The sequence below is a fragment of the Podarcis tiliguerta genome (assembly GCF_965153285.1).
Source record: "Podarcis tiliguerta genome assembly, chromosome: 3".
Classification (NCBI taxonomy): domain Eukaryota; kingdom Metazoa; phylum Chordata; class Lepidosauria; order Squamata; family Lacertidae; genus Podarcis; species Podarcis tiliguerta.
Window position 1 is genome coordinate 57,475,694 of NC_139536.1, and position 13,608 is coordinate 57,489,301.

General features: G+C 38.9%; 1 protein-coding gene across 2 annotated transcripts in view; it reads right to left on the reverse strand.

Annotated features, from left to right (window-relative positions):
* Positions 1 to 13,608, reverse strand: part of UTRN (utrophin) — a 321,971-nt gene that overhangs the window by 61,261 nt on the left and 247,102 nt on the right. For both annotated transcript variants that reach the window (XM_083434684.1, XM_083434685.1), the window contains 2 exons: positions 13,026 to 13,104; positions 11,839 to 11,899 (listed from right to left, as the gene is read on the reverse strand). In XM_083434684.1, the coding sequence (XP_083290810.1) occupies positions 11,839 to 11,899; positions 13,026 to 13,104 (140 nt within the window). The remainder of the gene's footprint in view (positions 1 to 11,838; positions 11,900 to 13,025; positions 13,105 to 13,608) is intronic.

The following is a 13,608-nucleotide window of genomic DNA, read 5'->3' on the forward strand; positions in this document are numbered from 1 at the left end:
ATACTGCTCTGTAGGCAGGGTCCCCGAACCCTTTGAAGCAGATTTTTAGGCAGCACTGGGGACTTGCCATCCTCTTTTCCATTAGTGGAGGCACCTGCTGGATCAAAAGCCACTGCACAAGTAGGAGGGCACTCTGCATATAGAGAGAGCTAGTTTTCAGAAGTAAAATGGTTTAATTCAGGATTTAACTACTAGATGGTATGGATTTTTATTTTCAAAGCCTCAGAAGTGGTGGGAGGTGTTCAACTGTACTATAGAATTTTTATTATTATTTACTAAAGGCAAATATATATCATTCATAATGGGTTGAAAAGAGTTATTAAACTCAGAAAGCTAACTATAAAATAAAAGGTTTTCTTTTATCAAGGACAGGGACCAATAAACAACTGCCTTATGAGTGAGTTCTGTGACACATTTTTTTTCCATAAACCAGAGAACAATACGGTTGTTCAGTCACAGAACAAATAAAAAAGGCTACTAGCACTTTAATGTTTCAGAACAGAAAACCTGCTTATATTATACCCAGTTTCAGTTATAAAGATCTTCCAAAGTACGGTTGAATCACTTTTATTAGGTCATAATTCTTGAAAAATATAGAACAGGTGATTCCGTGACTGCCTTCAGAAGAACAGTGCCGTTGAAGTAAGCTGTTGCCTTAGAATGCATTCATATATATCAGCTTGGAAATACTGATTCATTGAACTTTTCTTTTCTTTATCTGAATTGCAGCTTAAATGCTCCCTCACTTATAAAAAGCATTTTATAATTCTATTGTCAAATCCTGTAACTCTAGGATCAAATGCACCATGGTTACAAAAAAGCAAGGCACAATGTATCAGCATATCCTATAACATTTTATTGTAAACCATTACATTTATCTGTAAATTACTCTAATTACAGTGGTACCTCGGTTTAAGAACAGCCCTTTTTACGAACTATTCGGTTTACGAACTCTGCAAAACCGGAAGTAGTGTCCCGGTTTGCAAACTTTACCTTGGTCTACGAATGGAAGCCAAACAGTAGAAGGGCACCGGTGACGGGAGGCCTCATTAGGGAAAGCACGCCACGGTTTAAGAACATTTTCGCTTTAAGAACGGACTTCCAGAATGGATTAAGTTTGTAAACCAAGGTACCATTGTACTCTAAAACACTTTAAGGATTATAACAATTTTCAGTGTTTATTCCTTCATAGTATCAGATCAATTATCTTCCCCTTCATCTGCACTGCTATATCAATATAAATGATTCTAGTGTTAAGTGAGAATTTTTACTATGTTGGGTAAACTTATGATTGCTAGTATAGCTTATAATTTGGATTGTAACATATCACTGAACGCCAAGAGTCAATTCCACCCTCTTAATAAATCTAATTTATTAACAATGCAATCCTACATATGTCAGTTCAATGCGACTTACTCCTAGGTAACTGCATAGAATTGCGATCTAATACACTTCAATGTTTGCCATGTTTTGCACAATACTTTATACTCTCCATAGCCTAATCAAAATGCCCATTACATAGCCTTTTGCAAAAAGTAATTGGCAAAGCAAGCTAAAAAAATAACTGGCAAGCATGAGTTAAATGGCAAAACATCTGATTTCTGGAGGTGCATTATCAACGGTTCTGATACTGCAGTTGGAGAAATTTTAAGAGCACAATGTGCTCGCTTCCTTGTGGCAGGCCTGCATTATAGAGCTGCTATAAGGCTTAAATGAAATATATATCTGCCATTATTATCTAATGATGTCGGGTCTTAATGCAACAGAAGAAAAAGGCTGGTGCTACCAAGTGTCTCCAAAGGGGAAGTGGATATGCAATGTGTGTGTCCCTGATTTAAAAAGCCTGAGGCAATACAGCCACAAATAGTCATTTTAATGTATCTAAACCATGCAAATTAAATGAAATCCAGACAGCTCACATGCTAACCATTGGGATAAAAATAGATATCAGGGCTATGCTACACTACAATTTTGATAATGACATTTTAAAGGCGAGAGGGTAAGAACGCTGCTAATCTGACACTATTTCCAAGATATAAACTCATCTGATCTTCTTTGACATGGGAATTCCAAAGCTAAAATTACTTGCAGATTGTTTTATTTACCAAATTACTGAATGATGTCTTCTGCCTTTCCTGCAATATGGCAATAATGTGTTTTGAATATTCCAGTATTGGATTTTCAAAATCACCATCTGCCTTGTCTCACGCTAATTAGATTTTATCTTAAGCACCGGCTTACATATTAGAACCATTTATGCAGGCCGCATTATATTGGGTAGATCCACAAATCTTGGCAGCAAATACAGACTTTGGAGCTGTGAGTTTTTTCAGGGCAGCTCTTTCACGAAGGTCAAAAAGGTGAGCTAAGAAGCACTTCCGGTTGTCAGTGGGTGATGTTTTGCTGCTTTGCATTGCTGACTATCCCTGCGGTCGAAGTTACTCCCCCCCTATTTGTCACTTATCCCCAGACTTCATATCCTTGCCCTCAGTTTTCCTCCTTGCCCTCTACCACTGAGGCCCAACATAAAGTGTTTTGGGAACCAATTGTGAAAGCACAGTTTAAAATCGAAAGGAAACACATACTTTAAAAAAAGGTTTGATATGTGCCAATTGCTTCACCGCTAGATGACTACCATTAACTGTGGCTGAATCTGTTTTGGTTTTTTGCTGCAGCAAACCTTAGTGGAGGGGTGGGGAAAGGAGTTTAAAGGAGAAGTAGCTGCAGAAAGTAAAGGCACCTGTTCACATCCATCACTCTGATGAGGCTTTCAGATGTTGCTGAACTACAACTCCCATCGACCCCAGCAAGGATGACCAATGGGATGACCACAGCTGTAGTTCAGCAACATCTGGAGTGCCAAAGGTTCCCCACACCAGTTTTAGACACTTCCCATCCCCATAGCTCCATGAATATCTACTTATATCTCACAGGGACACTTCTAATATTTGTCACTCGTAAAGGAAGGAATATAGCAAAGCTGTGGCAAAAGAGGGATTTGGTATTGTTAATATGGGGCAAAGTGTTAAAAAGGAGCAAGGGGAAGGATTAAAAGAGGCATGTGACTTAGTTTTATGGATAGTTCTATGGAATAATATAGAAAGGTGGGTGTTGAGAAGAGTGTTGGCTAGGGAAATATCTGGCAGCTTTGTTAGGAACTGTTGAAGTACAATAGGTGGGTGAAATCAGGATTCAACACCATTTATCAGGACAAACAGAAACCAAGTGAACGTGGCATTGGCATACAATGCCCCGAGGCACTGTCATTGGGATACAGAGCTCTGAGCTAGGAAGCAGAATCAAAAGCCAAGTCCTCTTCAAAGGGTTGTCAAATGGTATTAACTAGAGTGAACACCAAAGCAAGACAGGAAGCAAGTCGGAAGCAGGTAGAAGCCCTGTTTGTTATGAAAGCTGCTTTGCAAACCGATAGAGACTCCACTTGGAATACTGCGGACAGATCTGCTTGATACTGGAGGATATTATATTGCAAAGCTGGGGAAAAGCTTAGAAAAGGAGAACCGAAACGTTCAAGAGGCTGGAGCCAACCCACCTATAAGGAGAACTGATAGCTGTTGCAGCAGGTTCTTTCAAGTGGCGGGGTTGTACTTTTTCTCCTCATTGAGTTTTTAAAATGGTTTTAAGTTGTTTTGATTCAGTGTTGTTTTTAACATGGTAACTTATTTTTTTGATATTTATAACTGACTGGTGCGTTTTTTACCTGCCTGTTTTAAATTCATGTTGTGAATGGCCATGGTAAAAGCAGGAGATAAATACACAAATCGTTTAGGGAAAAGGCAGGTAAGGAGAGGACACAATCAGAGGCATGTTAAATTCTGCATGGTGTGTATAAGGCGATCCCTCTTACGCCATAGTCCCCTATCTTGCAGAATCCTATAAAAGCAAACTATCTCAGGAAATTAAATAGCAACTATAACGACCCTGGATCTGGCAAATGCCAAGACGTTATGAACCTTCTTTGGAGGTTTTTAAACACAGGTTGGGTGGATGCTTTAGCTGAGATTCCTGCATTGCAGGGGGGTTGGACTAGATGACCCTTGGGGTCCCTTCCAACTCTATGATTCTATGAATGCTTCTTGAATTTGGGCATTTAAAAATCATTTTACAATTTGATTGTCTTAGCTTTATTAAATGTCAGGATTTATTTTTCCCCATTTCTGTGACCCCAATATTTTACCTATACACAGAATGATTAAACAACAGGATTCTAATGACATTATATTCCACATATGTTTGCAATACAACCAGTGAAAAATACATTCAAATGAGTACTTGCTGAAAATATATATATTATTTTTTCATTCAGGCAACCATTTATCCAGATGGATCATGTCTATTACAAACAGCAATAGATCAGTGAATTCTTTGTGGCTCTGCACACACAAATGTTTCCATCTCTCCTTATTAGTCTGAACAACCCCGTGGGTCTATTTTTCATCAAAAACTTTTCAACTTTCCTTAAAAGCCTCTATATTTGGCAGATGAAAAACTAGCTTTTTCCTCTCAGCCCCCACCTCCTTACACTGTCCACTGATGTCTACAGCAATAAATGAAGCACTCAAATGACAGAAGCAAAAACCATTATTGTGGAACATGAGGGAAAGATTAAAAAATGGGGCTGGGAGAAAACATATAAAGGCAAGTCACAACAGCCAGCTTTGAAGAGGATGGCTCAGTTTGCCTTGTGGAAATAAATGGCATTTAGTTGTAGACAGGATTCCAGGCCCTTCACTCTTCTACACACCCAGGAATGTACCTGCAATGAATTATGTAAAGCTAATCATAATCAGTACATGGCTGTACTGCATAAGATACTGATTCCTGTTTTCAACATATTTGGATATTTTTGGCAAGTACAGTGTTTGAAATGTGAGCAAATGATGATGCCCAGGTGCTGGAATGGCACCTGAAGTCTCCACCATCTGGAGGTGCTTGCTTGGGGATCCTTGGATCTTGACTGTTTCCACACACTAGCAACACATCCAGTAGGATTCTATCCATTATATTTTATCTGCACAATCAGAGTGAATTTCAGGAACCAAAAAGTTCTATTGAAAAATATGGCTTTTGAGCCGTCTGCCCCCAAAATGGAACGTAGACATTCCATTTTGCCAACTGCAACCCTGGTTTAAGGAGCCATTTGGTGCCTAGCTTATATATCTGAGTTTCTAACACCGGCCAGAGGTGGAACTGGAAAGAGAAGACATACAGCCCTGGGTATGTCCTGCAATATCAAGCATCAAGTGAGGCTAATAACAATACAATATTTTATTAATATTATTAATTATTTTACAACCACCGCTACTACTTATTAGATTTTTTTTTTGCAAGTAAATTTTTATTAATATTGCTCATTTATACATAAGAACAAATACAAAATTTATACCATAACTCGCGCGTATCACAACAAGTCAAAAATACACCACAAAATTCTTTTAGGCTCCGCCGAGCCGTAGACTTCCTTCCACGCTTTTGGTAAGTATCAGATAAATTTGTATTCACGTATTTTATCGTTTTAATCTGTATCATTTACTGTTAGATTTAATTCAGTCCCGCCAGTGTCGTCTGAAAATTAGTTCCAAGATAAGTCAACAAAAATTTGCTGGAAAGGAAGACACCTTGGTTGATCTCGCCAACAGAGGTCCTAACGGTTAAAAAAACAAATATGGAAGGGAAGAATGCCACCTATGAAGAACTTATACGGAAAACTGATCAAGGCATCAAACTCAGACCATATGAAGAGATAAAAAATTCATTTACTGGGTGGATACAATACCACCAGGTAATGATTTGTTGAAAGAAGATAAAAAGAACCTAGGGTTTGAAGATAAAAAATCCAAATTTAGTATAGAAATCATAGAAGGTAAAAATAAAATATTGGCAAAGATATATGATATTTTACTGGAGTGGTATACAAAAGACGAGGAGGTAAAGGAGGCTATGACTAAATGGGCAGTGGATATTGGGTATAATATTGAGTTTGAGAAGTGGCTGGAATTGTGGAACACCAATATGAAGTTTACGGCGTGTACGGTACTAAAGGAAAATCTATGGAAAATGATATATAGATGGTACCATACACCAGTGAAGTTAGCCAAAATCTATAGGCTGAAAAATAAGAAATGTTGGAAATGTGGAGAGGCAGAGGGAGACCTCTACCACATGTGGTGGGCATGCAGTAAGGTGAAGGGCTTTTGGGAAATGATTTACAATGAACTTAAAAAAATTCTCAAATATACCTTTCCCAAAAAGCCTGAAGCCTTTCTGTTAGGAATGATGGGTAAAGAAATTTAAAAAGAAGATAAGATACTATTCTTATATGCCACTACAGCCGCAAGAATTTTGCTAGCGCAAAATTGGAAAACAGAAGTTATACCCAGTATAAGTGATTGGCAGGTTAAGTTGATAAATTATACCGAGCTCGCTAGAATAACAGGAAGATTAAGGGACCAAGACGAACAGAAATTTCATGACAATTGGAATAACTACTTATTAGATTTTTTAGTCACTTGGTACCCAAAGGTCTCCAAACAATTTAGAACACATTTAAAATGTAAACATAAATACATTATATTATTAACAGATTCCTGCAAAATGAAGAACAGAATTCAATATGACTGTGTGACATTTTAGTTAAGCCTAATAAAGGTGTACCTATACTGTGGCTTTTGGATATTTTCAGTTAGTAAATATTGTGGAACTTGGTTTATGTACAAAAGAAACCTGTAAGAACTTAAGATGACAAAGAATAGCACACGGTTCACAGAGGGATTTGCACTGGCTGCCAATATATATTTGAGCTAATTATAAGTTTTAAAGTACGTGGTAGGTGAACACATTATGGAAGGAAGATGTTCTTTTGACACAGTAAATATTCTGTTGTCTGTACACGTAAAAGCCTGATGACCACTGGCAGTGGGGAAGAGACAGAGTAAGCACAGTTTCACTTGTAAAATAGATGGCTTTAAATCATTTTGACACTTTCCTCTCTTAAAAATCCACTGCAGACTTTAACACAGAGAGAGACCAAAATAAATACATCAAGCTAGTTAAGATTGCACGATGTACTTTTTTTATAATTTTACCACAGTGTAGTGAGCAGCATTCAGAAAAATAAAGCAGTTGTGCTAGATACCGTGCAATTGATCTATCTGTTGAATTGCTTGCAACAATTGACCAGTGCTATATTGCCAGAAAGGTTCTTTCCCCAGAACCTCACCATTCAGCTAACATCACTGGTGACCTCAACTGCTGGGAGGGGTTTAATCCTGTTGCCCCAATGAGCAAGAACTGTCTTCAAGCCCTTTGAAAAGCACTCTCTGAATCAGCTCTGCCTTTCTCCTTTTAAAAGGTGGGCAGCGGTGTTGGAGACAGGAGAAAGAAGTCTTCTACCCCTGCCCCAGGCCACCGACCCACTTAGAGGGGAAGTGTGGTGCTGTGTCAAATAGTGCTTCTGCAAAGTGCTTCAAGACAACCCCACACTCCCGTTTGAGCATCTGGAGGCTGAAAAGGAGCATGGAAGCTGTTTGCAAAAGCAAACTATGAAACAGCTATTCCTACCTCTACTTTAAGGAAGGAAGAAAATGCAGCTTCCTCTACCATCAAACATGGCCCAAAGGCTACTCATGCTACGTCATGACTACGATTTACATAACAAAGAGAGCATACACTGACTATATCCATGCAATTAATGCCATATCCAGATTGACCTTAAAAGCTTTTTCTATGGGACAGTTAATAATAAAAAAGGAAGAGCGGGAAAATGATAAACTATTGGCATTTCACTAGCTCTTGAAAATGCACCTGTTTAGACAAGCATTCCTCTGTTCTTCTGCCTTGAACCTCTGATCTAATTGTTTTAATTGCTGTTTTAATGGGCTTGCTTTATTGTACATTTTAATTGTGGGTGTTTTTAATGTTGGATGAAATTGTTTTATTGAACACTTTAATTATGCATGGATATATTTTTAGAGTTGGTTTTATACTTAGAAGCCATTTGGGTAAGTAAACAGTAAATAAATCAATAGTAACAACAAGAAGAGGACTGGGAAGGAAGTACCTGAGGGAACGGAGGGTAATGAAGAACTGGGACAGAATAAAGGAAGAGCCAAGGAAGGATAGGGGGAGAGCCAGAAAGTGACTGGAAGAAATGGGAGCCATGAGGCCTTAGGTTGCCATGCCTAGTCTCTTATTGGGAAATTCAGCCAAGACTGGCTTCTGCTATAGTGCTGTGAACTGGCAAATAAAGCCCAAGAAGCAATAGGTAGTGACAGTAGGTCTGAATTTCACATACAGTATTTATTTGAACTAACCTCCCATTTTTGGCTGCAAGGTTTTAGTCCTATGGATTTGTGTGACAACAGAGCTGTTAATAGTATATATATAGCATAATTGTTTCTTAAAATACCTCCTAGTCATCCTAAAACAATTTTTAAAAATGTTTTAGGAAGAGGTGAAAACAAGATAGCACAGACTGTCCTCCAGGGCAGCCACATTTATCGTCTAGCTGAAGTTATACTTAGATCACCTCTAAGCTGCCCTCTAGAGATCAGCCCAAGGTGCACTTTGGAAAAATCATTCAGATAATTGAGTAATAAACTAATCTGTACATTATCCCCAGAGCTAACATTGCAGATATCCACTGCTCCTGCTATTAAGCATGGGCTCGTTTCTGCCCAGGCCGCACGGTGAAGTAAGTTGTGTATTGGTTATGAAAAATGGACAATGGCCTGGCCTCTCCATAGTCTGAACAGCCAATACAGCCCACTCTGCATCAATGTTGCAGAACGAAGGGGTGGAAGCAGGCTAAGCAAGACCTGAGGCATCACCACCTCAGTGGTCCAAGTCATAAATATGAGAGTGTGTGGACTCACAATTCCTGTCAAAAAATAATCTGACACTCTTGCCCTTTATCTGAACATTGTTTGCTCACTCATGAATTTACAGAACACATTGAGTACTAAGCTGTATCCACATGATGGAGCTGGGAACAAATTTGTATTTGTTTCCTTCACTGACCTTTAGCCATTTTTTTCATCTTTAGCACAACACTTCCACAGGTTCTCTTTCAACTGGCCTGTTCTCTATTTACCAGTGGTTTTCCTTGGCAGTGGATATGCATAGTGTCAACAACTCTGGTTAATGGGCAGGGCGCACCTGCAAACTTCAAGGTTCTTCTGCACCAGGGACTTTTTGAGTCTGGAATGATTTGACAACTGAAGGATGAAAACAATACCCCCAAGTGGATGTTTAAGGCTAGAGAAGTCTTAGAAAATTCTACTTACTCAAGTCTCTCCCCCCCCCCGCCCCCGATTTAGTGTTTTGAATTACCTGTTTTTGCAGTGGAATCAAATGGAATCAATTTATTAGCAGTCTGCCATTCTTTGCATTATAATTACTGAACTCAAGATTGCTATGCTAGAGCACATGGTTCAAAAACATCCAAGAGAAACCTGAAATTAGAGATGGAGCAAGCCAGCAGGGCTGAATGCAGCCTGGGGTATCTTGTACATACAAGATACATGTACGTCTGCCTGGAGCCACTTTGCTTTGTACAATCCTGTTGTTTAGGCTGCAGCAGTCCTGACCCCAAAGGGATGCTTTCCTGGTTACTGATATATGTTTAATAAAGTAGTGGCTAATTTTCAACCCAGCTCTGCCCTGCAAGCAAAAAAGATAATCACTGCACCCTTGCTGAATCGGGCTTGTAATAAAGACTAATCCATTTGATTAACTATATTATTGATGGCATTGTTATTTCTCCTCTGCCCTCTAGGCTAGCTCAGAAAAAAAGGATACAGGCACAATATAAAAACTAAACTTTCTAGCTTCCTAGGAGAAGAAAGGGTAAATGAAAACGCTTTCATGGTCTGTCAACTCTCCCTGCTGTATATAAAGAATCTGACAAACATGAGCAACAAACATAGCAAGGGATGGTGGTACTTTCATTTGCAAATCAATCCAGAAGTGGTCTTGCACTTCGGGGCATAAATAAGTTGCAAACTGGCAACCAGGTGGTATATGGGGGAAATGATATTTCGAAAGCAACTTCATCTGTTAACTTGCTCTGATTAACTACAAATGCACTGAGGTCTGGCACTCATGGGGACTGGTAAGGCAGAACTGTAGGTGCAGCAAGAGCCAAAGGCAAGCAGAGCCAACTAATTCTGGTTTTGTCCCTATCCTCCTCCTTGCTGAGCTCCCACTGAGACTAAGTGGGAAGCTGACAATCAGTGGCTGTTGTAAGGTGTGGCCTGGCAGAATGCAGACTGAGATTGGTAGGGAAATGTTCCATTTGTCCTAACAGGCCAGTCTCCACTGAGACCTCAAGGAGAATCTATGGGCCCACACTCCCCCAATTATCTCCAAAAAGATCATCTTTCATATCAATCAAGACTGATGTAGTCCCATGACTAGGCATGAACCCAGCCTGGAAAGGACCCAGATATATCCCTTCTGATGCCTTCAGAAACAAAAAAAGCATGGAATGTAGTGGTTTATGATATGGTAGTATAACAGCTTCTTTGGAATAGCTTTTATCAAACTGATGAATAAGCACAGAATGATTCATTTGTAAACACAGAGACGATCATTACTGGGGGTGGGGGTGGGGGAACAGATTCAGTTTTATTAATGCTAGCCATTTAAATACAGAAATGAAAAAAAGTAAACCACTAGGCTAATCTGCAGAGCATTCTACTCACTAAAAAGATGGGATGGTATTCAATCATGTGTTATTCAGAGTATATTGGCTGAAATTAATGAACATGACTAAGTTAGGTCCATTAATTTCTGTGGGTCAACTCTGAGTAAGTGGAATACAGCCCATCGTCTTTTAAAGTATGTGTACAAAACCACAGAAAATCTGCCTACCAGTTAATTTATAATTGGCATTCCATACTTGTAGTCCAAACTTTTGCTTATCCTTTCCTATCCCACTTTTATCCCAATGAGTTGATGAAGAGTTTAAGTCTTAAAACAAGAAGCCCAATATACATAAAAGTGAGCCATAATTTTGCCCTAAGGACATGGTTGAGCACCATTAAAGAAACTCCCAGTAATTTCAATTGGAGAAGCTTAAGCATTTAAATCATTCGCCCTTTGAAAGCAACGGGTAACGCTGGTAGGCCATGCCTATATTTCTCATATATTACTTCCAGCATTGTTTCAGTTTACAATACTTTCCAGATATAACACCAATTCCAGAGAAATCACAGTAAAATATAAGAGCATTCAACCGACTTCATACTATTTTAAACTGAGTAACTCTACGTAAAATGTGTGGGAGTGTATATATTTTAATTGCCAAAGGGATGGAAATCAACACATAGGATAGTAGGGGTTCATTAAGTATTCACAGCTTGACAGGCAATACAAATGACATATCTCAAAGTTTAATTAAAAGGAGACTTTCAAATATGCTTAAATAGACAGCTTATCCTGAAAATTTGATTTTATAATTTAAACCCTGAATTCAGGCACAGCAAATTTCAAAAACACATTTCTAATATCATGCACTGATGGTACCCTTTACTTAATGGCACTTCTGATGTGACCAAGTAAGTGTATAATATAAATATCCATGGAACAAAGTAAGTAAGACTGCAGTATTGTTTTCTATTCATGTTAAGCACTGATACTGAAAAGGAAGACAAAGCCTGTCAAAACATATATACAAATTCAGCTAGTGAGACTAATTATGGCAGCATTTCTACATGATCCCCCCAGCTTGAGGAAAGGCAGCTGAGGATTAATGGAGCTTTCAAAGATGCTGTGAATTTTCCTCTAAGACAATTATAGCAGGAGCAAAGGCCAACTTACTTGATGTAGTATGGAACTTTGTTATGTGAAACTGATCTCTGCCATGGTAGCTGAACAGAGGCTGTAGCAAAGAAAAGAAAGGGGGTAATTATGACAAAAATAAATAATTTATAGTTAAGTTTTACAATTAAGCTCAGTCATAAGAAAGCACTGAATATGCATTCCAGGACCTGGGAATGAAGATCCATCTCTACCTTCTAGACAGAGTTCTGGGAATACCATCACCACACCTAGAACGAAGCTCTGCTCCCTATTCCGCCCATCCAAAGCTACAACAACTTTTTCAGTGGTCAGCACAGACAGTTGCAGCAGCAACTCGGAGGTATACCACCTCTGATACTCGAGGTGATACACAGCCATCAGGAGCAGCAGCCGTTGATGGCTTTATCCTTTACAGATTTGTCTAACCCCCTTTGAAAGTCATTCGAGTTGGTGGTCATTACTACCATTTGGTGGTAGCAAATATCATAGGTTAACTGTGTAAAGAAGTACTTTGTTCATTATGTTCTGAATCTTACAACATTCAGTCTCTCTGGATGACTCTGGGTTCTAGTATAATGGGACTGGGAGAAGCACATCTCTCTAACCGTGTTTTCCCGTGTATAATTTTATACACCTCTATCATGTCCCCGCCCTCCTTACTTGATTTTTTTCTAAACTAATACTAAGCTAGAATGTCCTTTTCCCTGTAAGGGAGTTTCTGCAGACCATCAACCACTTTGGTTTCCCTTGTCTATCTCTGCATTATCCTTATTAAAATGAGGCAATCAGAGCTGCTGTTCTCTAATGTCTTTGCCCCCAGAGAATGCTCAATGGCAAGCCATCTATTTGTTCTGTATTTTTCTTTTGTCAAGTTATTAGAAATGCTGGATTCCAGATGCTGTAGATAGGTTTAATTGCTGAAAAATGATGAAAGCTACTTCCCCCACACCTTCCAAATATTTGTGTGTCAACTTGCATTATACCCATCTAGGAATCCAATCCTGCTTAGACACTACTTTCTGAACTTTGTATGAATAGCAGCCTTGAGGTCATATACACAAATGACTTCACTGTTCAGGTGAAAATAAGAGATCTTTGAACTGCCAAGTACCACATTTATCTACTCCTGGAATGTCCCTCAATCTCCTTTTACATCCTCCAGTATAAGAACACACTATCAAGCAGCTTCTTCTACTAACACTTACTGGACAGAAAATTTTGAGATGTGGGTCCACAGTTCCAGTGTGCTTCCTGTAGCAGTTTAAGGCGATCCTCTACAGATATCTGCATGTACAAACATATACAAGGAAAACCATTAATTTCAAGTGATCATACATTCTTAACAGCCATTCTAGCAGCCAGCATTGCAAACAATGGTTTACAAACAGTTTTAGCAAATAGACTTTAGATGTACTGCAGATGTGTTTACTCTGCCCATTTGCATCTGTTCTCTTGTTTTTAATGTTTAAATACAAATGAATAATGATCTTTCTGTAAGCAATGCAAATCAATAAATAAGATTTTCACAGTGACTAATACTGTCTCCACTGAAATTTTTTGCTTCTCTCTCCTCTTCTCTTGTCTAAATATCTGTAGTCAGCAGGCCTAATTTTGATTCTATTGATCTTACAGCTGCCTTTACAAGGAACCACTTTGGAGCATGCTGTTTTGCTGGTTGACAGGGTGGGCAGATATCCTCCTGGTTTACTAATTAAACTGCACTTGCACATCCAGCAGGAGTCTGACTGCTTAGTCAAATCTCCGTAAGGCATAAAAAGCATTCCAAAC